Here is a 24,226-nt window from a genome sequence, read left to right as displayed (position 1 = left end):
ACGTTGTCCGTGAATATGACTCCAAACTTCCATATCTGGTATTTGACATCGATGGACATGAGCCTGTGGGCAGGGCGAAGAGGAGGGGACAGCCAATGGTTGAACATCAGACCCTGACCACCTCCCCCACTCCCACCTGAGTGCTGCCCCAACTCACCAGGTGAGCAGCCCCGGGGGAGGCTCAGGTTTGCGCCCACTGTGGGCAGTGATCTCCAGTGAGGCCAGGTCCATGCCCAGCAGCTCTGCTATCCGCTCTCGCCCAAAGATGTCCCCATGTTTATCCAGAACCTAGGGAACAGGGTCAGGAAAGCTCAGACTTGACTAGTTAGCATCCAGACTTGACTGGCTTACATGGAGGGTGTGAGGTTACTCTGGACTTAGTGTGGGAAATTGGGGGTGTATTTTGGGGGATGGGGCGGGGGTCAGAACATTCTACAGATTCTTGGGGAAAGGTCCAAAAGAGGTTAAGGTCTAGCTGACTCAGTTGCCCAATAGGGATCATTCATTATTTTAGATAGAAAGGTAAGAAAGCCTATGCATCTGGGCCTCTTTCCATTCATGAACCTGGCTCTCTCCATTCACTTTTCACTCACACTGCTCCAGCCACCCCAGCCTCATGGTTCAGACCAGGGATTACCTTTGTCTAGGATATTTTTCCTCTGGCTTTCTACCAGGTTCACTTTGGCACCTCTTTGTAAACTAGTATAACTGTTCCTTTTCTTTTCTTTTTCTTTCTTTCTTTCCTCCCTCCCTCCCTCCCTGGCTCTCTGTCTCTGTCTCTTTCTCTTTCTTTCTCCAGTCCTGGGGCCTGAAGTCAGGGCCCAAGCACTGTCCCTGAGCTTCTTTTGCTCAAGGCTAGCACTCTACCACTTCAGCCTCAGCACCACTTCTAGCTGTTTCTGTTTATGTGGTACTGAGGAATCGAACCCAGAGCTTCATGCATGCTAGGCAAGCCTGGTACCCTAAGCCACATTCCTAGCCCTAGCGTAATTGTTTCTGAGCCCTCTACACTAAAAACAGCACCATGCTTGGCTCCCATTTTAGTTATATATTTGTTTATTTAGTATGATAAAAATCAAACCTAGGGTCTTACACATTTGGGGTTCTCTCTCTCTCCTCCCCCCCCTTCTCTATAGGTAGTGGCACTTGAACTCAGGGCCTGAGCACTGCCCAAGGCTGGCAGTCTACCACTTGAGTCATAGCTCCCCTTCTGGCCTTTGGTTGATTAAATAAAAGTCTTATGGATTTTCCTGCACTGGCTGGCTTTGAACTATGTGCCTCAATCCCCAGCTTCCTGAGTAGCTAGGATTACAGGCACGAGGTACTAGCACCTGGCTATGTTCAGTCTTTAACTGAATTGAAAAGTGTTGCTCCATATCTAGAGCTGTGGCTCAAGTGGTAGAGCACACCTGCCTAGAACACTCTAGGCTCTAAGTTCAAATCCCCATCTCTTCCCCTATTCCCTACTATATACTGAGTCTTCACCCTGCCAGATGGCAGGAAGCACAGTTTACTTGAGTCACCCCCATTAGAGGGGGAAGTATGAGAATCACCCTATGTGTCCATGGGTAAACTGAGGTGCTCCTCAGATAGGAAAAGCATTTTGCCCAAGGTTGCACATAGAGAAAGCACTCAGCAATGTTGAGAGAGCCAGGTGGTGGCACAGGAGACCCAGGCTAGAAATCCATCTTCTCCTGACCATATCTTCTTACCTTCCGCTTGACAAACTTGTCCCAGTAGTTGCTGGGGAAAGACCTGCAGAGAAAGAGAAAGAGAGAACATCTCAGTTGGTGGAAAGCAGAGATGGGAGCTCTCTGCCAGGCACACAGAAATAAGACAGGTCTCCTGTGTTGCCTAGGCTGACAAAACTTTCAATGAATTATTATTATTGTTGTTGTTGTTGTTATTATTATTTTATGTGCTGGTCCCAGGGCTTGAACTCAGGGCCTGGGCACTGTCCTTGACCTTTTTTTTTTGTTGTTCAAGGCTGGCACTCTACCACTTAAGCCACAGCTCCACTTCCAAGGTTTTTGGTGGTTCATGGGAGATACGAATCTTTTTTTTTTTTTTTTTGGGTCCGGTCGTGGGGCCTGAACTCTGGGCTTGGGCGCTGTCCCTCAGCTCTTCAGCTCAAGGCTAGCACTCTACCACTTGAGCCACAGCACCACTTCCGGCTTTTTTCCTTTTGCTTATGTGGTGCTGAGGAATCGAACCCAGGGCCTCATGCATGCAAGGCAAGCACTCTATCACTGAGCCACCTTCCCAGCCCCAGAGATAAGAGTCTTATGGACTCTCTTGCCCAGGCTGGCTTTGAATTATGATCCTCAGTTCTCAGCTTTTTGAGTAGCTAGGATGGTAGGTGTGGGGGCCACCAATGCCCAGCTCAATGAATTCTTATGTCTCATTTATGGGCCCTGAGTGAGAATCACCTATTGGGACAGCATTTAACATGACAATTCTTGGACGCCAATCTGGAGGTTCTGGTCCACTGAGACTCAACTGGGGAGGAAACTCAGCTCTGCACACACTGCCCCTCCTAGCGCCCCCTCACACCATGAGGTGATGCTAGACACTTACGGTGTGTTCAGTACCAGGCGGTCCCACTGTCCCTTCACATCGTCATCTTCAGGCTGTTCTGTGATGTAAAGGCCATCGAACTCCAGCTTGCGGGCTAGCTCCTTTTCCCGTTTAAAGATCACCAGGGGCACCTAGGTTGTGGAAGGAAGGAAAGGATCAGGCACCTGGGAGGATCAACCACCTGAGAACTGGCTGGAGCCTCCTTGTTGGAGGAGCTTTCCCACAGTGGTCAAGATAGAAATGGGCTCCAGGGGCTGGTGACTCATGTCTGTAATCCTAGCTACTCAGGACGGTGAGATCTGAGGATCACGGTTCAAAGCCAGGAAAGTCTATGAGACTCATATCTCCAATAAACCATCAGAAAACTGGAAGTGGCTCTGTGGCTCAAAGTGCTAGAGCACTAACCTTGAACAAAAAGACCTCAGAGAGGAGCAAGGTCTCCACAAGCAACCAACAAAAGAGAGAGAGAGAGAGAGACAGACAGACAGATGGACACGGGAGAGGGGGGAATTGAAATGGGGAGGCACAGGCAGAGGGTGGAGAGTGGGATGTGGAATTTACAACCCTATTAAAGTATTTTTGTTATGCCTGATATCCAGTACCTCTAAGAGTCTCTCTTATGTAACCTAGGCTGGCTTGGTGCCTTTTTTTTTTTGGTCGTGGGGCTTGAACTCTGGGCTTGAGCGCTGTCCCTCAGCTCTTCAGCTGAAGGCGAGTGCGCTACCACTTGAGCCATAGAACCACTTCCCCTAGGCTGGCTTGGACCTCTCAAGCCTTCCAAGTGCTGAGGTTATAGGTCTGTGCTACCACACCTGGCTCACTACAGATCTTAATTCACCCAGCAACAAACATGCAGGGTATTCCCAATGACACAGTTGCGTCCTGATGCAGAAATTGACAGATATCCAGGCCTGGAGGCTTGCAAGGTCTTGGCCTCGACTAGCTCAGCCATCATCTGTACCTGTTCCAATTTGACTGGCACCTTTGCTACAGACCCCGATTTTTCTTTTCTTTTTGTCAGTCATGGGGCTTGAACTCAGGGCCTGGACACTGTCCTAGAGCACTTTCAAAAGGTCAAGACTAGTGCTCTACCATTTAAAAACATAGCGCGACTTCTGGTTTTCTGCTGGTTATTAGAGTTAAGAGTCTCACAGAGTTTCCTGCCTGGGCTGGCTTTGAACTGTGCTCCTCTCATTTCAGCTTCCTGAGTAGCTTGGATTACAGGCATGAGCCACCAGTGCCCCATCCCAAGTTTTCTATCAGTATCTCACCCTTACTTCAACTTCAACCTCTCTCCATGTCTCAACCACTGTGAGAGCTCAACTTCTGCCCCCTCCCCAAGCTCTACCCCAGATCCTCCCCATCAATGCCCCAGCATCTTGCCCCTTTCTAAGCCCCTGTCCCCAGGACCACAGTGATAGCCCACCTTAAGGCAGTTGTAGCCAATGATGCAGAGGAAGGCCACCAGTGTGTGTAACAGACTCAAGCACCGCAGAGCAGGTTCCATGTAGCCTGTACTCTCTTCCAGGAAATAGTATACCATGTTTTCATCCTCATCACCTTCTACCTCCTCACCGGCCCCTGAGCCCCAGCCAGAGCCACCGCCAGACCCTGCTCCCGACATCTCTCCAGCCGCTGAGCCCTCCATGTCATCCTCTCCTGGTGGTGAATCTGAGACCTAAATTCAGGACAGAGATCCATTAGTGAAGGGGATTCTGGTATTCTCAGCACCTTATCTGTCCCACCCTGAAATCACTAGCATGTGCTCAGCAGTGAGACTGGGCTTCTAACAGATATAGACTCAGCTGAACTATGCTCAAGATTGAGGAGTAGGCCTAGGACAATAGCTAGTAAATCAGACTCTGCCCTGGGAATTTGTCCCGAACTGGAAGATGGGATGACTGGGGAGTAAAAAGAATTAGAATGGAGCCTGGTGCCTGTGGTTCACACTTGTAATCCAAGCTTCTTAAGAGGCTGAGACTCTGAGGATCGCAGTTCAAACCTAGCCCAGACAGGAAAGTCTGCGAGACTTATCTCCAATTAACCACCAAAAAGCTGGAAGTGAAGCTGTGGCTGAAACTAGCCTTGAGAACACTAGCCTTGAGTAAAAAAGCTCAGGGACAGTGCCATGGCCTTGATTTCAAGCCCCAGGACTGGCACACACAAAAAAAAGAAAAAAGAAATCAAGTCACAAAAAATACACCTTACTGATGTCATGCAACCCTTAAAGTGGTAAAACCAGGACTTGATCTCCCAGACACATTAAGCTCTGACCTCTCTCTAGCCTGTCTCTGTGTCCTGTGAGCTAGTCCCCTGGCCAGAAGCTGACTGTCCCTCCATTCTGTGAGCTGCTCACTTCCTCCTCCCTACATTTCTATTCTGAACTGACAGGAAAGCAAAGGAGCTTTGCCAACTCGGTAAGTGTCCTGTACATGGCACAGCCTGACATGTGGCAGAGGTGGGCCACACATACAATAACTCTAGCTCCTGCTCCTCTACTTCCCACGGCCACTCACATATCTGTCCTAGAAGGACCCCACACTGTTCCCAGACCCAAGTACCAAGCCTGAACCATGCAAAGGATGCTAAGCCCCATACCTTGTATCTGCAGTTCAGGATCCCTGGGGGCCTGTGGAGAGCTGAAGATCCCCCCTTTCCCACCCCACAGCCTGGATAAGGGCCTGACCGATCATGTGACCAGTACCTTATAAAACAGCAGGATGAAGTTGATGGCAAATGCCAAGAAGAGGGCAAGGAACCGCAGAGTGTAAAAGTTCCGGGAGAGGTAATTCTGTATGTGAGAGAGAGACAGAGAAAGAGAAAGAGAGAGGAGAGAGAGAGAAGGGAAAGACAGAGGGAGAGAGACAGAACACTCACAGTCTGGTCTCTTCCCTGGAGAACCCTCCCATCCATCACTTACCCACCATCAGAGCTCCTGGTCCTCAACAGCCAACCCTATTAACTCCTACTTATTGAGTGCTTGCTGTATACCAAGACCTGGGTGGAGAACTTTATATACACCAATCGGTTTCATTCTTACTACAACCCTAGGCTTTCTAGACAAGAAAATGGGCTTCGGGCTCAGAGCCAATGGCTCATGCCTATAATCCTAGCTACTCAGGAGGCTGAAATCAGAGGATCTTCCCAGCCCAGGCTGGGAAGTCCATGAGACTCATCTCCAATGAACTACCAAAAAGGCCAGAAGTGGAGCTTTGGCACCACTTCAGCTGTGGCTAGTGGTACAACACTAGCCTTGAGAAGAAAAAGATGCTTAGGGACAGTGCCAGGCCCTGAGTTCAAATTCTACGATCAGCACCAAAAAAAAAAAAAAAAAAAAAAAGAAGAAGAAAAGAAAAAGAAAAAGAAAAAAGAAAACAGGATCAGGGAAGTGGTATTTGAATGGTATTCAACATCCCATAGTAGCAGACCTGGAATGATGATGACTGTGGTGATGATGATGATGTCTGTATGAGGTATGGAACCCAGGGCCTTGCAACCTCTAAGCAACCTCTCTGAGCTATATCCCCAGTCCCATACCTGAGAATTAAACCTTAGTAGTCACGCACCTGAGTCTATACCCCAACCACATATGCTGGCTTGCAGGTGACGTTACCTGTATTGTTTTGGTGCAGGGAAAGGGCTTGAACTCAACCTGGGCATTGTCTCTGAGTTTTTGTGCTCAAGGCTAGCATTCTACTACTTGAGCCACATCTCCACCTCTGGCTTTTGGGAGTTAACTAAAGATAAGAGTCTCACAGACTTTTCTGCCCAGGGTGGCTTTGAACCATGATCCTCAGATCTCAGCCTCCAGAATAGCTAGGATTAAAAGTGTGAGCCACCAGAGCCCGGCTCCATCTCTTCTTTGTCTCTCTACTTCCTCTTGTGTCTCTCATTCCTCGCACAAACCCTCATGACATGGCCTTCTGTTGAACTTGTGTCTCTCACCCCCCACTCCCCACATCAGGATTGGTGGGAGGGAAGAATAGTCACCATGCTTTCTCCAAGGATGGATGAGAAGATGGGCTGTTGTATAGGTATCCCTGACAGCTTAGACCCCTGCAGGAGCTGGGGTCAGGTCCTAGTCTAGAAACAGAAGGTCATGCAATAGAATACACAGGGGAGAAAGGGGAGATTAGAGCCTCAGCTGGCTAGGTGGGTTGGGCCTAAGCAGGTGATGCTGGAGGAGCAAAGATGTGGAGGTAGGAATAGGGATTGGGAGTCAAGTGAGGGTCACTTGAAAAAATGCCCTACTGGGCCCCAGATCCTGGCCCTTGTCTGGAGACAGCTCTGCCTTCTTTGCCAGCCTGGCTTCTTCTCAGACATGAATGTGTCATAGGTGAGTTTTGTTTTATGTTTTTTTTTTTTTTTTTGGTCCGGTCGTGAGGCCTGAATTCTGGGCTTGGGCGCTGTCCCTCAGCTCTTCAGCTCAAGGTTAGCGCTCTACCACTTGAGCCACAGCGCCACTTCCGGCTTTTTTCTTTTTGTTTATGTGGTGCTGGGAATCGAACTCAGGGTCTCAGGCATGCAAGGCAAGCGCTCTACCACTGAGCCACCTTCCCAGCCCCTCATAGGTGAGTTTAAAACCAGTGTGAGGAGGACAGGTGAGTAGGACATAGGTTTCTCTGTGAGAAGAAGTTTCATGAGTCTTTAGGGGACCCTCACCAAGAACTTCACCCTCTGTACTTCCAGCTCCCCCCAGAATTCCAAGCCTGCACCTCCAGCTTCCTCCTTTTTTGGAGGGGGTGGAGGGGGTGCTGTCTTCGTGGGAGGCTCCTCCGGTGGGGGTTCTTGGACTTCTTCCTTCTCCCCGTTCTCAGTACTGTAAGGCAGGATATAGGAAGAGGTCATGAAGTGCCTGGGCAATTCATTGTTCAAAATCATTCACAAAGGGTCCTGCCTGTGGCCTAGCTCAGATCTAGAGATGCTAGGAACACTGAGTAATGAGACATCCATTGGCTCCACCTTCATGGGATTCCAGCCCAGTGTAACTAAGGGGGAGCAGTCCTAACTGGAACGAAGGAGGCAAGAAGCTAAGTGAGACATCTGGTCAGCCTAGGAGGGAGCTACATAGCATAACAGACAGACAGTGAGTGCCCATAATCCCAACTACTCAAAAAGTGGAGACAGGAGCCAGGTGCTGGTGGCTCATGCCAGTCATCCTAGCTACTCAGGAGGCTGAGATCTGAGGATCAAGGTTCAAAGCCAGCCCAAGCAGGAAAGTCTGTGAGACTCTCATCTTCAATTAACCACCAGAAAACTAGAAGTGGCACTGTGACTTAAAGTACCTGAGAGCTAGCCTTGAGCAAAAGAGCTCAGGGACAGTGCCCAGGACCCAAATTTAAACCCCATGACGAAAGAAAAAAAGAGCCGGGCACCAGTGGCTCACGCCTGTAATCCTGGCTACTCAGGAGGCTGAGATCTGAGGATCAAGGTTCAAAGTCAGCCCGGGCAGGAAAGTCCGTGAAACTCTTGTCTCCAATAAACCACCAGGAAAACAAAACAAAACCCAAAGTGGCATTGTAGCTCAAATGGTAGAGTGCTAGCTTTGAGCTGAAGAGCTGAGGGACAGAGCCTAGGCCCAGAGTTCAAGCCCCACAACCGACAAAAATAAAAAAGAAAGGAAGGAAGGAAGGAGAGAAAGAGAAAAAAAGAAGAAGGTGGAGATAGGAGGATCACACAGCCCAAGTTTGGTCTGGACAAAACACAACACCCTATGTGCAAAACAAACCTAAAGTTAAAGGACTAGGGGGCTGGCTCAAGTTGCAGAATTGCTTGCCTAGCAAGTTCAAGACCCTGAGTTCAAACTCCAGTATTGCAAACAAACAAACAAACAAACAAACAAATAAATAAATGGTATCATGGAGGAGACACATGAGCCTGAACAGAAAGAACTAGAAAACTCAGGAAGCTTGGAGGGAAAGTGTTCCTGGAAGAGGGAACAGCTTGGAGTTAAGAGAACAGAATTTATTCCTAAGCCGGGTGTTGGTGGCTCACACCTATAATTCTAGCTACTCAGGAGGCTGAGATCTGAGGATCATGGTTCAAAGCCAGCCTGGGCAGGAAAGTCTGTGAGACTCTTATCTCCAATAAACCACTCAGAAAACTGGAAGTGGTGCTGTGGCTCAAATGGTAGAGTGTTCACCTTGAGCTGAAGAGCTGAGGGACAGCACCCAGGCTGAGAGTTCAAGCCCCATGATTAAAAAAAAAAAAAAGAAAAAAAAAGCATTTATTTCTTTGCATGAGTTCTTTCCTTTGTGTCTCTGGCTGGAATGTAGAGTGACCAGGACAGCTTTGTGGCTTGACCTCAGGAGTCTCCCAGTCCAGAAGGAAGGCAGTGTATAGGGCCTCAGTTCCCCCTCTTCTTCCCTGAGACACTCACTCAGCTTTCTCTGGTTCAGGCTCTGGCTCTGGTTCTGGAGGCTGTTCTTCCTCCTCTCCCTCCACCTGGGGATAGGACACAGGTCTGAATCTTCTCAGGGCTGGCCTGCCTAATCCTACACTGGCCCTCTGTTCCAGCAGCTCATCCCCCATTTTCAGGTTATCCAAGAGATACCCTCACCCCAAGGAAGAGGGGCTATCATTTTCTCTCTTTCGCTTTCATTCTGTTTCTTTTGTGCCAACACTGGGGTTTGAACTCAAGACCCTGCAACTGACCCTGAGCTTTTTCACTCAAGGCTAGTACTCCATTTCCAGACTTTTGCTGGTTAATTGGAGATAACTGTCTCATGGACTTTCCTGCCCAGGCTAGCATCAAACCGTGATCCTCAGAGCTCAGCCTCCTGAGTGTATTTAGGATTACAGGTATGACTCTTAGAGCCTAGCTAGGACTTCTTGTTTTCACTGTACAGGAGGTAAATTGTACATGGTCAGGCTGACTTCATGGAAAGCCTTTATCTGCTGTGGCATCTCATCTCCTTGACAACCACAGGTCAATAAGGCACCTAGACCTAAGGATGCTTTGGGGATCTTTCTGTTTTTTGTTTTTGTTTTTGGGTCAGTCATGAGGCCTAAACTCTGGGCCTGGGCACTGTCCCTCAGCTCTTCAGCTCAAGGCTAGCGTTCTACCTCTTGAGCCACAGCACCACTTTTGGCTTTTTCTGCTTATGTGGTGCTGAGGAATCAAACCCAGGGCCTCATGCATGCAAGGCAAGCGCTCTACCACTGAGCCACCTTCCCAACCCCTGGGGGTCTTGAGTGGGCTAATTTCATACAAACCATGTATCTCTGAGGGTCTTTCCCAGGGTCCCTGACCTCTGTCTTCTTGGATCTTTTTAAACTTGGTTCCTATTCCCCTGTGATTTGTTTCTGGGACTCTGGATGTACTTTACTGTAGATGTCTTCCTCTTTCACGTTGGGACCCTTTCTCTAGGTATCTGTCCCTGGCTCTTTTTCTAAGCATCTCCATCTTCCACCAGCTCATATCCACCCACCCAGGGTCTCTCTCTCTCTCTCCCACCCCATCGCTCAGCACCCAGATGAATCCCAGCTCACCCCCAGCTTCCTCTTGAGGATCGGGGAACCCTCAGGCGTAGGTGGCTCCACTGGAGTTGTATCACCCATGTCCCCGAGACCACCAGCCCCTTCAGGCCGGAAAGGACTCCCATCGGCCACAGCCACAGCCCGGTCTGCACCGCCCTGCCGGGCCTCATCCGATGCCACCTCTTCTTCACCTGCACCCTCCTGGGTGTCACCCTCGCCCTCACCCTCGCCTTCACCATCTGCATCACCACCTGGCCCTGTGGGCTGCTGGCCATGCACCTCATCACCAGTGGGGTCAGGCATGCCCGCCAGGAGCTCAGTGACGGTCACTTTCTTGGCACTGTCTACCAAGCCACCGCCAAAGAGGGAGCCCCAGAGGAGGCGCAGTGTGCCTGCTGCTGCCCCAGCACCTGCTGATCCTGCCTGGGTCACCACCGCCCAGAGCAGTGCCACCACCGCCGTGGCCGCCTCCCGCGCTGTCAGCCGTCGCAGCTTCCGCACCCGCCGCCGCAGGCTGCGGTAGCTAAGACCCCGCAGCGCCCGGCTCACGGCAGCTGCCAACCTCGCAGTGACACCAGCTGCCACTGCGCCTGTGGTGCCCTCGGGACCTGCCGATCCCTCCTCGGGAACCTCCGTGCCAGCCTCAGTGGCACCCTCGTCCTCCGACTCCTCTGGCTCCCCCTCAGGCTCCGAGATCTGCGCTGCAATCTGCATCTCAAAGATGGTGTCCTCGCAGAAGCTCACGAACAGCTCCATCTTCTCCGACTCACCGCCCTCATTCACCACGTCGAAGATGAACTGGCGCTTGGACTCCTTCACCTGCAGTGCATATGAAGGACACAAAGTGCCATCAGTGGGGGGTGAGGAGGGAGGGACGGGAGGCTGGGGACCACAGTGACAAAAGGCCCAAAGGCCAGGTGCCAATACCTCACATCTCTATTCCTAGCTACTCTGAAGACTAAGATCTGAGGATTGGGGGTTCAAAGCCAGCCCAGAGCCAGGTGCAGGTGGCTCATGCCTGTGATCCTAGCTACTCAAGAGGCTGAGATCTGAGGATTAGAGTTCGAAGCCAGCCTGAGCAGGAAAGTCCATGAGACTCTTATGTCCAATAAACCACCAGAAAACCAGAAGTGGCACTGTGGCTCAAGTGGTATAGCGTTCGCCTTGAGCTAAAGAGCTGAAGGACAGCGTCCAGGCCCAGAGTTCAAGCTCTATGACCACCCCCCCCCCCCAAAAAAAAATATGTATGTATGTATGTATGTATACCAGCCCAGGCAGGTGAGTTGGTGGGACTCTTATTTCCAATGAACCACCAAAAAGCCAGATGTGAACCAGGCACCACCGGTTTATGCCTAGAGACTCAGGAGGCTGAGATTTGAGTAGGAAGGCTTTGTTTTTGTTTTGTCGGTCAAGGGGCTTGAACTCTGGGCCTGGGCGCTGTCCCTCAGCTCTTCAGCTCAAGGTGAATGCTCTACCACTTGAGCCACAGCACACTTCTGTTTTTTCTGGTGGATAATTGGAGATAAGAGTCTCATATACGGGGCTGGGAAGGTGGCTCAGTGGTAGAGCGCTTGCCTTGCATGCATGAGGCCCTGGGTTCGATTGCTCAGCACCACATGAGCAAAAAGAAAAAAGCCGGAAGTGGCACTGTGGCTCAAGAGGTAGAGTGCTAGCCTTGAGCTGAAGAGCTGAGGGACAGCGCCCAGGCCCAGAGTTCAGGCCCCACGACCGGACCCCCCCCCCAAAAAAAAAAAAAGTTTCACATACTTTCCTGCCCAAGCTGGCTTTGAACTACAATCCTCAGATCTCAGTCTCCTGAGTAGCTAGGATTACAGGTGTGAGACACTGGTGCCCTGCTGAGGATGGAAGTTTGAAACCAGCCCAGGCAGGAAAGTCTGTGAAACTCTTTATTTCCAATAAACTACAAAAAAAAAAAGAAAGAAAGAAGGAAAGAAGGAAAGGAAGGAAGGAAGGGAGAGAGGGAGAAAGAAAGAAAGAAAGAAAGAAAGAAAGAAAGAAAGAAAGAAAGAAAGAAAGAAAGAGAAAGAAAGAAACAAACAGAAAGAAAGGAAGGAAGGAAGGAAGGAAGGAAGGAAGGAAGGAAGGAAGGAAGGAAGGGAGGGAGGGAGGGCGAGAGGGAAGGAAGGAGAGAGAGAAGGAAGGAGGGAGGGAGAGAGAAAGAAGGAAAGAAGAAGAAAAGAAAGAAAGAAAGAAAGAGAAAAAGAAAGGAAGGAAGGAAAAGAAAAAAGCCAGAAGTGGAGTTGTGGTTCAAGTGGTAAAGTACTAGCTTTGAGGAAAAATAAAAAGTTCAGAGACAGTGCCCAGGCGTTGAGTTCAATCCCCAGGACTCAAGTACTCGCGTGTGCACACTTCCCCTCATCCCCGCCCATCACACCCCCCCCCCCACCCCTACACAGCCAGAAGTGGAAGTGTGACCCAAGAGGTAGAATACCAGCTTTGAGTGAGAAAGCTACGAGTCAGCATCCAGGCCCTAACCTCAAGCCCTCGTACTGGTACACAAACAGTAACAACAACAACAACAAAACAACAAAACCCAAAAGGTCGGGCATGGGCTTGCCAGAGCACAGCAGCCCACACGTGCAAGGTGTGCACAGCTTCACATGGAGTGCAAGCCTTCTAGGAGTGGACAAACCCATAGATCTGCTCACCTGGGGCATCTCCCACTGGGCGCGGTTGGTCTCTGAGATCTCGAAGTAGATCCTCTCAATGCGACGTGAGGCTCCCATGATCTCGATGCGGCCCAGGTAGGGCCGGAAGTACTCAAGGATACTCTCAGCCAGCTCCAAGAAGGTGCGCAGGCGTGGGTCGTGTGGCACGTGCTCGGACAGGTTGGTCAGCAGCACTGCCACATTGAAGCCGATGTCACGAGCTGGTTCCTGGAAGCGGTTGGCAAACTCCTCGCAGTTGATCATCTCATTCTCATCTGCTTCAGAGCAGGAAAGCAGGAACTGGATCTCCGGGCCAGTGAACTGCTTCTGACTATCCATAGCCTAGAGGTAAGTAGGAGAGGTCAGTGGGGGTGACTCAGAACCCCCAGTGCTCTGCATACAGCAGCAGACAAAAATAGAAGACTAGAATCTTACATCCAGAACCCAAGGCTGGCCACCCAGCAAGGAAGGCTGTTGCCAACCATCAAAATTCTGAAATGCTACATTTCTTTTTCTTTCTTTCTCATGCCAGTACTGGGGTTTAAACTCAGGGCCTAGGAGCTGACCCTTAGCCTTTTTGCTCAAGGGAGGAGGGGAACATTCTACAACTTGAGCCACACCGCCTACCCTCTTATGTACTTTAAAAAAATGTAAATATAATTTTATTGTCATGATTAAGGTGTTGTACCAGAGGGGTTACAGTCTCATAAGTCAGGTAATGAGTACATTTCTTTTTTTTGGACAATGTCACCCCTTCCTTTGCTTTCCACCAATTTCCTCCTCCCATCCCAGTCCACAAGCTGCATAACTCATTTTCCATATAGTGTTTGCTGAGTACCATACCTGCATTTGGTCATCCTTCCTTCCTCCATTTCTGAGGGCAACCTCCCTGCCCTCCCATAAGACAGAAAAAAATAACAAAACATCACGGCACTGGTGGCTCATGCCTGTAATCCTAGCTACTCAGGAGGCTGAGATCTAAGGATTGTGCTTTGAGGCCAGGCTGTGCAGGAAAGCCCATGGGACTCTTATTTCCAATTAATCACAGAAAAAGCCAGAAGTGGCCTTGTGGCTCAAGGAGTAGAGTGCTGGCCTTGAACACAAAGAGGCTCAGGGATAGTGCCCAGGCCCTGAGTTCAAGTTCCAGGACTGTCAATAAATAAATAAATACACTACCACCATCAACAAAAAGCCCATATTTCCATTTCCTGGAACTAATTTCAATAAATAGTATTTTAAATGTGCAGAGGCCTTATGCATTTGGGTTCCTTCCTTAAGAGTATCTTTCTTTAGTCTCACAGTTTATATGTGAATGCCTAGAGTCTTATATAATTTATCATGCCCCGTGTACTTTAGATCTAGCTTCCACATGAGCTTTAAAAACATGCACTGTTTGTCTCTGAGCTTGGCTTACCTCATTCTTTTATGTACTTTTGCAAGCAGTTATTGAAGGCAATTTTCTAAATGTTCTTGACCACACCAATAGTAAGAATGTATTGCACAATATGACTCAAAAGAAAAAAAATTCTAACTTCCTATGCAACCATATTTATGATGACCTAGCTCTCTCCCCCCCCCTTTCTCTCTCTCTCTCCCTTCCTCCTTTCTTTCCTTCCTATGCAACTGTACTCTGCAATGTCTTTCTTTTTGGTGCTCATTCTGGGGCTTGAACTCAGGGCCTTGGCACTGTCCCTGAGCTTCTTTTGCTCAAGGTCAGTGCTCTATCCCTTGAGCCACAGCTCTACTTCTGGCTTTTTATTAGAGATAAAGTCACATGGACTTCCTGCATGGGCTGGTTTCAAACCATGATCCTCTGATCTCAGTTTCCTGAGTTGCTAGGATTACAGGCATGAGCCACGGGTACCCAGCCCCTACTTTGTTTTTTAAAGATGCCAGTTCTGATTTAGTAGATTAATTTTGTGACCTACAATGGGCTGCAAAATACAGTGTGAGAAATGTTGCCATGGTATGAATAGAAGTGAATTTTTTTTTTTGTTCTAAGGAGTGCTCTGTAAAAAGCCAAGAACTTTGCAAGATGCTTTCTAAATGAGTAAGAGGCTCTGCAGATCGTGAAGGGTTCTAAAAACCACAGAGTATAGAGACAGAATCACACAGAAACTTCTCCTCTTCTGCCCTGTCTTCAGCCACCTGCCTTTCTCCATAATGACCAGTAGAAGACAGTCTTCTCTCACCCTTAAACAGGTCTGGGGCCCATTGTCCTCCAAATTAGCCCTGTGATTTTTTTTTTTTTTTGCCAGTCCTGGGCCTTGAACTCAGGGCTGGGGCACTGTTCCTAAGCTTCTTTTGATCAAGGCTAGCACTATTCCACTTGAGCCACAGTACCTCTTCCAGCCTTTTCTGTTTATGTGGTACTGAGAAATCGAACCCAAGCTTCATGAATGCTAGGCAAGCATTCTACCACTAAGCCACATTCCCAGCCCCAGCCCTGTGATTTGCTGTTCTCTTTTTGTCATCATTTATTTGCCTAGGACTTTGCTTGTTTATGCTGGTACTGGGGCTTGAACTCAGGTCCTGAGTGCTCTCTTTTAACTTTCTTGTTCAAGGCTGGAACTCTACCCCTTGAGCTGTACTTCTAGCATTTTGGTGGTTAACTGGACCTAAGAGTCACATGGAGGGGCTGGGGATGTGGCTCAGTAGTGAAGTGCTTGCCTAGCATGCATGTAGCCCTGGGTTCAATTCCTCAGTACCACATAAGCAGAAAAAGCTGGAAGTGGCACTGTGGCTCAAGTGATAGAGTGTTAGCCTTGAGCCAAAGAAGCTCAGGAACAGGCCCTGAGTTTAAGCCCCAGGACACACACACACACACACACACACACACACACACACACACACACACACACAAGACTTTCCTGCCTGGGCTGGCTTTGAACCATGATCCTCAGATCTCAGCCTCCTGAGTAGCTAGGATTACAGATGTGAGTCACCTGCATCATTCCTTCTTTTTTAAAAAATTATTACTGTAAAGATGGTGTACAGAGGGTTTACAGTGAGGTAAGTCAGGTAATGAACACATTTCTTTCTTTTTCTTGACAGTTGTGGGGCTTAAACTCTGGGCCTGGGCAGTCTCTGAGCTCCTCAGCTCAAGGCAAGTATTCTACCACTTGAGCCACAGTGCCACTTCTGGTTTTCTGGAGCTAATTGGAGATAAAAGTCTCATGGACTTTCCTGCCTGGGCTGGCTTTGAACTGTGATCTTCAGATCTCAGCTTCCGGAGTAGCCAGAATTACAGGCATGAGTCACCGGCACCAGGCTCTACATTTCTTTTTGAAAGGTGTCACCATTTCCCTCATTTTTCTCTCAGTTTTCCCTCCCAACCACCATCACCTTCATTCTTCTCTCACTATTGTCGGTTTCCCATGTTGAAATTGCCTTATAGAGCTCTAAAGCTGCAGGGACTATGGTCTGGACTCTGCACTCTCTTCTTGAAGCATGCCCTTTCCATAAGATACAGCCGAGGCCTCTGAATACCAGAGCTGAATGCCAGCTGCAGCAATGACGGTCAAGTCACCAACACCTAGCCCTAAGTGTTCTCCAGAATGCAGTGTCGTTTAAAATGTTTTTCAGTTTTAGTCTACCAGTTACTCTACCAGTTGAACCATGACCTCAGGTCTTTCTGCTTCAGTTATAGATCAGATCAAGTCTTGAACGTTTGCTTCAGCCAAGACTTGGGATCATGATTCTCCTACTTCTGCCTCCTGAGTAGCTAGAATTACAGATGTGAGCAACCAAGTCAAGTCTCAGAATATAGATTCTTAACAGCTAAAGCCCCAGCTGAAATCTCTTTGTAGATGTCAGAAATGGAAATGGCCCAAAGTGAACTTCTGTTTGCAAAAGCCTCTGTGCTCCCACCCACCCATCTCTGGGATAGCAGTTCCACCCACCTAAGTGCTTAAACTGAAAGTGTTGAGTCATCCATGATTCGGCTCTTTTGTCCCACCACCCACACCTGATTTCTCAGTAAATCTGTCAGCTCTGCTTTCAGAGTAGATCCAGGGATCTTCCCCCTCTTTGATCCCCACTTGGACTGTGACAGTGATTTGCTTTGCCACAGGCTCTTGCCACATGATATTCTAGCCTTACCTGAGGCCTAAAAAACAAAAACAAAAACAAAAACAAAAAACAACAAAACTGGGCCAAGTGTTGAGCTATAAAATGTCATGAGTTGCTGGGCACAGGTAGCACATGCCTGTAATCCTAGCTACTCAGAAGGCTGAGATCTGAGGACTGTGGTTTGAAGGCAGCCCACGTAGAAAAGTCCCTGTGAGACTCTTAATCTCCAATAAACTACTCAGAAAAAGCCAAAAGTGGTGCTGTGGCTCAAGTGGTAGAGCGCTAACCTTGAGCTGAAGAGCTGAGGGACAGTGCCCAGGCCCAGAGTTCAAGCTCCATGACTGACAAAAAAAGAAAAGAAAAGAAAAAATATATATATATAGATAGTCATGAATTGAGCAGCATTGCTCTAGCATGTACTCTTCTTGCCTGCCACAGGCCCGAAGCCGTAGGGGTAAGAGACCACAGACTGAACCAGTTTGCATTTTGTCATATAACAGAAAGGCCATTAGCACAGATGATAACTGTTAGAACTATTCATAATAATGATGATTCTCATATGCATTCATGTAATTCATCCTCCAAACAACCCCAAAAGGGTCTGGGGAGTATGGCTCAGTGGTAGAACACTTGCCTAGCACACCTGAGGCCCTGAGTTCAATTCCCATTATTGTTTCATCCCAACTTACAGATAAGGAAGCTACGGTTGGCAGAGAAGTCTGTCCCTCATGTCAGCCAGTCAGGAAGTCATAGCCAGAACTTGGCCACCCACTGAGGTCCTGTGCAGAACTCACCTTCTGGAAGTCCTTCTTAGAGATGAGACCCCGGGGATCAGTGACATAGTCCTGGAAGGCCTCGGAGCCCACAATGTCCTTGAGTTTCAGGAACATGTCGAAGAACTTGAGGATCATCTCCACGTTGGATGAGGATTCCACGAGCATGTCTACCATCTGCCGGGCGATCATGCCATTCACCACGTTCCCTGTGGGAACTCCAGGTCAGTACAGCCCAGCACAGCATTCTTCCTTGAGTTATTATTATTATTATCATTATTATTATTATTTGGTCGTGGGCCTGAACTCTGGGCCTGGGCATCGTCCCTGAGCTCTTCAGCTCAAGGCTAGTGCTCTACCACTTGAGCCACAGTGCCACTTCCGGCCTTTTCTGTTTATGTGGTGCTGAGGAATCAGACCCAGGGCCTCATGCATGCAAGGCAAGCACTCCACCACTTTCCCAGCTCCGACAGCATCCTTTCCTGAGTTTTCTTAGGCTAGCTTTCTCTCTCCAGCTCAGAACCTATGGCTCACCATTGGGCTCATGCTCCCAAACCAGCTTCTATATCCCCCTGAAAAGGGTTACTTCCTGATCTGTATCAGCCTACCGAGAGCTCACCTGCTTGTTTTGTGCTTATCTCTCTTCTCTCCCAAATCTTTTTTTTTTTTTTGCATGGGGCTTGAACTCAGCGCCTGAGCACTGTCCCTGAGCTCTTTTGCTCAAGGCTAGTGCTCTACCACTTTGAGCCACAGTACCACTTTAGGTTTCTGGTAGTTCATTGGAGATAAGAGTCTCATGAACTTTCATGTCCAACTCCAGTCCTCAGATCTCAGCCTCCTGAGTTGCTGGGATTGCAAGCATGAACCACCAGCACCCAGCCCTCTTCTTTCTCTTTTGTCAGTACTGGGGTTTGAACTCAGGGCCTCACACTTGCTAGGCAGGCAGTCTGCCACTGGAACCACCATCATACACCCTAACACTTTTTTTTTTTTTACTTTTATTTTTCAGGTAGGGTCTATTCTTTTTGCTGTTGTTGTTATTGTTCAGGTTGGCCTCAGACCACAACTCTCTTTCCTTTGCCTCCAGATTATAAATCATCCTCTGCTGGGATTACAGACATGTACCACCATGCCAAGCTGTCTATATCTCTCACTAGCTGGGGTAATCATCAATAAAGCTACCTGTGGGTGACAGATATCATGCCTTGCATAATTTCATGACTACCCTGGGAGAGAATGTATGACTACTTGGTTTTGCGCATGAGGATCAGCTGATGAAAATTACCCACTCAACATAGCCAGTAGATGCCAGGGAGAGAGAAGATTTGAACCCAGAGTTGCATAACCTCAGAGCTCATATACCAAAACCTTTACTGTACACAAAAGTCCTTAGATTGGCAGGAGGGAGGGGGGAAGCCAAGGATAGGACAGATGAAGACTATGGCAAACAGGGATTTTACATACTCTCTAGTTGGCCCGAAGCTCTAGCTTATTTTGGTACCTGTTAATTTTTTTTTTTAATTTCAATTAATATATTAAGGGACAGAATCTCACTGTGGAGGCCAGGCTGGCCTGAAACTTGAGGTCCTCCTGATTCAGTCTTCTAAATGCTGGGATTACAGGCTATTCTGTGCTTCCGCCCCCCACCCCCCAAGGTTGTCGTTTACCTTCCAGTAGGGACAGCAGCATCACCACCATGTCCTTCTGTAGATCGAGCAGCTCCTTCAACAGCTCAATCTGGCTGGAGTCCTAGAGATCCACAGTCCCACTGTGTCAGGACTGGTGTCTGCAGAGACACGGCTCCCACTCCCAGGTGCTTCTCCTCCCCAACAGGTCTGAGATTACCCCCTCTCTCCCTTCTTACCTCTGAGGGGACCCGAGTCCTGACATGTTCCTCGAAAGCAGGGGAGGGGGCAGAGATAAGATTGTGGGGGTTGGGGGTTGCACTGGGTGAGGGGGAAGCACTCCCAGCAGGAGATATAAGGGGCATTAGACTGACAGAGAAGGAAGAAGAGACATGGAAAACAGACATTCAGAGCAGAGAGAGAGAAAGAGTGAGCAATGCTGAAGACAGAGACCCAGAACAATGCCTGTTCTATGGCTGGGTGCTCCACATCCACAATCATTGGAAAAGTAAGACTGTGTTCAGGAGGACTGCTGGGGAGACAGCCATTGTGCTTTCTGGTAAGCCACTGTGGGACATAGAGGAGCACAGGCTATCCCCTGCACAGTGCCTCCTGTGGGACACATGGAATCCCTCACCACAAAGTTCCGCCACCTGGTAGTTAAGTTGAGTCCCATACCATTGTTAATACGTGATCATTGTTGACCCACAGAGGGCTGATTTCATATAGCTCTCTCTGACCAAGTGGAGAAGGCAAAGGAAGAGACCAGAAAAGTGGCAGGTAAAGTTCTTTCAACCCTCACACTAGCTTGGGGAGTTGCTAATTCTAATTCGAACACATTTGACATTCTGAATCTAAGGTTCTGACATATGAGGATCTGCATAGGGAAGAGGTGCCTACCTATGAACCAACCTACCTTCTCACACAATCCCTCCATTTTCAGTTGGGTGTCCCCTCAACCATACTCTGAGTTTTCCTGGTTAAGCCCACTTCCTGGTTCACAGGCCCAAGTCTAGCCAATCAAGCCCATAAAGCTAACCACACCTTCTTATTCTAAGGGAGGGTACATGACTAGGCTTGGTCAATTAGGTTTCTTTTTTTTTCTGGATACAATGATTGACCCAACCAGGAACCCAATCAAAGAGAATTTCAGATCTTTTGGCTGGAGTTCTCAGAAAAGAGTTCTTTTCCCATTGGAAGTCCAGCTCACCAATTTTCCAGTCTGTAAGCTTTTGCTTGAGAATAAAGCCAAAGAAGACAGGGAGACATGTCTGCTAACAGAATTCTAAGCCCCAGATCTGTGATATTAACTGACAAATTCTTTCCCCTGAGTCACAGCACTTAGTGAATTAACTCTGAAGGACTTTGGTATCTATTTCCACTAGCATTTTGAGATTACATCTACAGTCACTTTAACTGAACTGACATTGAGGTATTGGGCTCTTACTTCAGCTCCTATCAAAATCAGATTACAGGATTTCTGGCAGTTTTTATGGTACCTTTGGGTCAATTAGAAGAAGAAAAAAAAAATCTCCAGGATGCTTTCTGTGGAGAAATGACAAGTAGAATACTTTACTGCCATCTGCTGGGTAACTTCTGTACTACACAAATATATTTATGATGCTAGGCTAGGGTGCTAGGATGTTCCGAGCTATGGGCCCAGGTGAAATGCATAACTGTATGTGACTGTATGTAAAAGCCTTGAACTGTTGAATATACAGAAGCAGAGCAAATAGATAAAGCGCTTGCTAGGCATTGACAAAGACTGCAAAGACACAAGGGTAGTGCGGAAAAGGGAAGCACAAAGATTCTAGTCCTTACATCATGGATGCCTGCCATGGGTGTCATCTGCCGCAGGCACAATAAAAAAGCAACACTCTTTCAGTCCCCAGCCCTGATCTTAGAAGCCTCGCCCACTCCAATTTCAAGGCTGTGGGAACTTAAGATGACCTCATCAGAGAAACGAATACTACCCAATACTAAAAGCTCTGACCAGAAGGGGTGGGGCCCAGCACAAGCTAATAATGGATGTATAGGTGGAAATCTAGCTGATTGATGGGGCAAGGTCACACAGAGAGTCAATCTAGAGGGAAGACAGACTTGACCAAGGGGTGGGAACATGTTGGGAGCACTTGGATAAGAAACTGGCTAATGGGACCAAGACCAGACAGGGACTGCTGAGCAAATGGAAACAAGAAAGACCTCAAACCTGAGCAAGCTTCATCATCATGTGGGCAAACACGTGTAGGAATCCTACCACAGCGTCCCAGAGACGGCTATGTGCCAGGCTCTGCTGGTTCCCAGTGCAGGGGCCCTGGGGACAGAGGGAACTGTAAACCCAGGGAAGGGTGCTATGTGGGAGAATGCTCCAATCCACCCCACCACAGTGGGCAGGCCCTACCTGAATGTACTCTGTAAGGCTATTGAACACCTGTTTAGCCACTGACATAGCCTTGGAGAAGTTTCTCTTGCCCTGTTCCTCAATGACATCCTTGCCTGAGTAGTACCAGTAGAAATCGCTGATGGATTCCTATGGGGTGAGCAGGGTGTGAGGACACTCAGGGATCCCTCCCCCAAGTTTCAAATCACATCCCAGTGGTCTCACATCCTCACCTGCAACCGCAAGAGATAGTCCACTGTGCAAATGATGATGTTAATAGTAGTTGTGTTTCCTGTCTGTGTCCTAAGATAGTTCTGGAAATCTAAGGAGATGAAAAGGCATTTATTCATTGAGCATTTAACATGCTGGGAGAAACGGATGGTGGATCATTTATTCATTTATCCAATAAAATTTTGTCGAGTATTTTACCCCCGGTGCTGGTGGCTCACAACTGTAATCCTAGCTACAGGAAGCTGAGATTTGAGGATCGCAGTTCAAAGCCAGCCCTGGCAGGAAAATGTAATAAACTACTCAGAAAAAGCCAGAAGTAGTGCTGTGGCTCAGGGGTAGAGGGTTAGTCTTGTGCAAAAGAAGCTCAGGGACAGTGCCCAGGCCAAGTTCAAGCCCTAGGACTGATCAAAAAACTTGTTGAGTGCCTAATGCATACCAGGGGTACATGACCATTGTTTAGTAACTGTTGCAAATGAACTACTATGTGTCAAAGGGGGATAGGATCATTTTTAAATTTATCTGAAAATATTGTTGAGAATCTACTATGCATCAGGTGTTGTGGTGGGACCTATAGTTTCTGTATTCATTCCCCCCCCCCAATATTTTGTGTGTGTGTGTGTGTGTATGTGTGTGTGTGTGTGTGTGTGTGTGTGTACTGGAGCTTGAACTCAGGGCCTTGCTTTTTTTTTTGTCGGTTGTGGGGCCTGAACTCTGAGCCTGGGAGCTGTCCCTCAGCTCTTCAGATCAAGGCTAGGATTCTATCACTTGAACCACAATGCCACTTCCACCTTTTTCTGCTTATATGGTACTGAGTAATCGAACCTAGGGCCTCATGCATGCAAGGCAAACACTCTACCACTGAGCTACCCTCCTAATCCCCCCCCCCTTTTTTTTCTTTAATCAAAGCTGATGTTCTAACACTCCCACCACATCTCTACTTCTGGCTTTTTGATGGTTAGTTGGAGGTAAGAGTTCCACAGACTTCCCTACCTAGCCTGGCTTTGAACCATGATCCTGGCATCTCAGCTTCTTGAGTAACTAGGATTACAGGTGTGAGCCACCAGCACCCAGCAACAGTTAGATTTCTATTCATTCCAATTTTGTCATGAACATTAATTTCCGGGAAGTCTGTGGTTTCCCAAGCACCTGCTAAGGGTAACCACAACTTTATGACTGCACATGTTTGTTATAGGAAGTGACATGAAGGAGAATGTCTTTGTACAGGATTTGGATGGTTCCTTTAATGTCACGAACTTTGGGTGTCACATGAGGTTATTTTTTCCCTTCAGCATTGTATTTAAATAAGCAGCTGTGTCATCTTTGATCTTGTCAAACTGGCAGAAACAGAGCAAAAATAAACTTTTTTTTTTTGTCAGTCATGGGGCTTGAACTTAGGGCCTGGGTGCTGTCCCTATGCTCCTTTTGTTCAAGGATAGCATCCTATAACTTGAGCCACAGTGCCACTTCTGGCTTTTTAGTGGTTAATTGGAGACAGGAGTCTCATGGACTGTCCTGCCCAGGTTGGCTTTGAACAGCAAACCCTCAGATCTCAGCCTCCTGAGTAGCTAGGATTACAGGCATGAGCCACTGGTGCCAGGCAAAAAATTTTTTTTTTCAAACAAAACTCTTGTGTATATTGGGAAAGAATCTGAAGATCTTCCCCCTGACAAAACATTTCATGCCACAAAAGAAATGAATCAATCCAAGACTCATTTTAGGCTGGGGAATGGTGGTTCATGCCTATCATTCCAGATACTCTGGAGGCTAAAGATTTGAGGATCACAGTTTGAAGTTAGCCCAGGTAGGAAAGTTAGTGAGGAAAGCTCCAAAAAAACAAGAAGTGAAGATATGGCCCAAGTGATAGGGTGTTATCCTTGATTGAAAAAAAATTTAAGAGACAAGCACTCAGGCCCTGAGCTCAAGCTGCAGTACTGGCACAATTTAAAAGAAAAAGACTAATCTTAAAACACCAGAAAGGGGTGAGAATGTGGCTCAGTGGTAAAGTGCTTGCCTAGCATGCATGAAACCCTGTGTTTGATTCCTTATTACCACATACACAGAAAAAGACAGAAGTGGCACTGTGGCTCAAGTGGTAGAGTGCTAGCCTTGAGCAAAAGAAGCTCAAGGACAGTGCCCAGGCCCTGAGTTCAAACCCCAGGACTAGGAAAAAACAAAAACCAGGAATTTTTTTCCTTCTACATATTCAAAATACAGAAATCCACCCCGTTTACTGAACTTTGGTGGATGGAACCCAATCCTTACAGGAAAATGAAATGAGATAAAGTGCCCATTTGGGCAAATAAATTGTTTTGGCCACATTGTATTTTGGCATATTTCTTTGGGAAACTATACTTGGCCAGAAGAGTTGAGTGAAGAGAAGGAGTTAAATCTCAGAAATTCCAAGAGGATTTTGGGAGGGAG

At 48.0% G+C, this 24,226-nt stretch overlaps 1 protein-coding gene across 2 annotated transcripts in view; it reads right to left on the bottom strand.

Annotated features, from left to right (window-relative positions):
* The window catches only part of Ryr1 (ryanodine receptor 1), a 110,940-nt gene that overhangs the window by 7,777 nt on the left and 78,937 nt on the right, over window positions 1-24,226 (bottom strand). For both annotated transcript variants that reach the window (XM_042667853.1, XM_042667854.1), the window contains 15 exons: window positions 21,808-21,896; window positions 21,596-21,724; window positions 21,404-21,508; window positions 19,237-19,318; window positions 17,591-17,778; window positions 12,726-13,067; window positions 10,069-10,875; window positions 8,957-9,021; window positions 7,240-7,396; window positions 5,282-5,368; window positions 4,004-4,255; window positions 2,578-2,708; window positions 1,713-1,755; window positions 158-288; window positions 3-63 (listed from right to left, as the gene is read on the bottom strand). In XM_042667853.1, the coding sequence (XP_042523787.1) occupies window positions 3-63; window positions 158-288; window positions 1,713-1,755; window positions 2,578-2,708; window positions 4,004-4,255; window positions 5,282-5,368; window positions 7,240-7,396; window positions 8,957-9,021; window positions 10,069-10,875; window positions 12,726-13,067; window positions 17,591-17,778; window positions 19,237-19,318; window positions 21,404-21,508; window positions 21,596-21,724; window positions 21,808-21,896 (2,669 nt within the window). The remainder of the gene's footprint in view (window positions 1-2; window positions 64-157; window positions 289-1,712; window positions 1,756-2,577; window positions 2,709-4,003; window positions 4,256-5,281; window positions 5,369-7,239; window positions 7,397-8,956; window positions 9,022-10,068; window positions 10,876-12,725; window positions 13,068-17,590; window positions 17,779-19,236; window positions 19,319-21,403; window positions 21,509-21,595; window positions 21,725-21,807; window positions 21,897-24,226) is intronic.

The sequence above is a fragment of the Dipodomys spectabilis genome, unplaced genomic scaffold (assembly GCF_019054845.1).
Source record: "Dipodomys spectabilis isolate Male_0828 unplaced genomic scaffold, ASM1905484v1 ptg000422l, whole genome shotgun sequence".
NCBI lineage: Eukaryota > Metazoa > Chordata > Mammalia > Rodentia > Heteromyidae > Dipodomys > Dipodomys spectabilis.
Note: the sequence above shows the minus strand (reverse complement) of the source record. Positions and strands in the feature narration are given on the sequence as shown.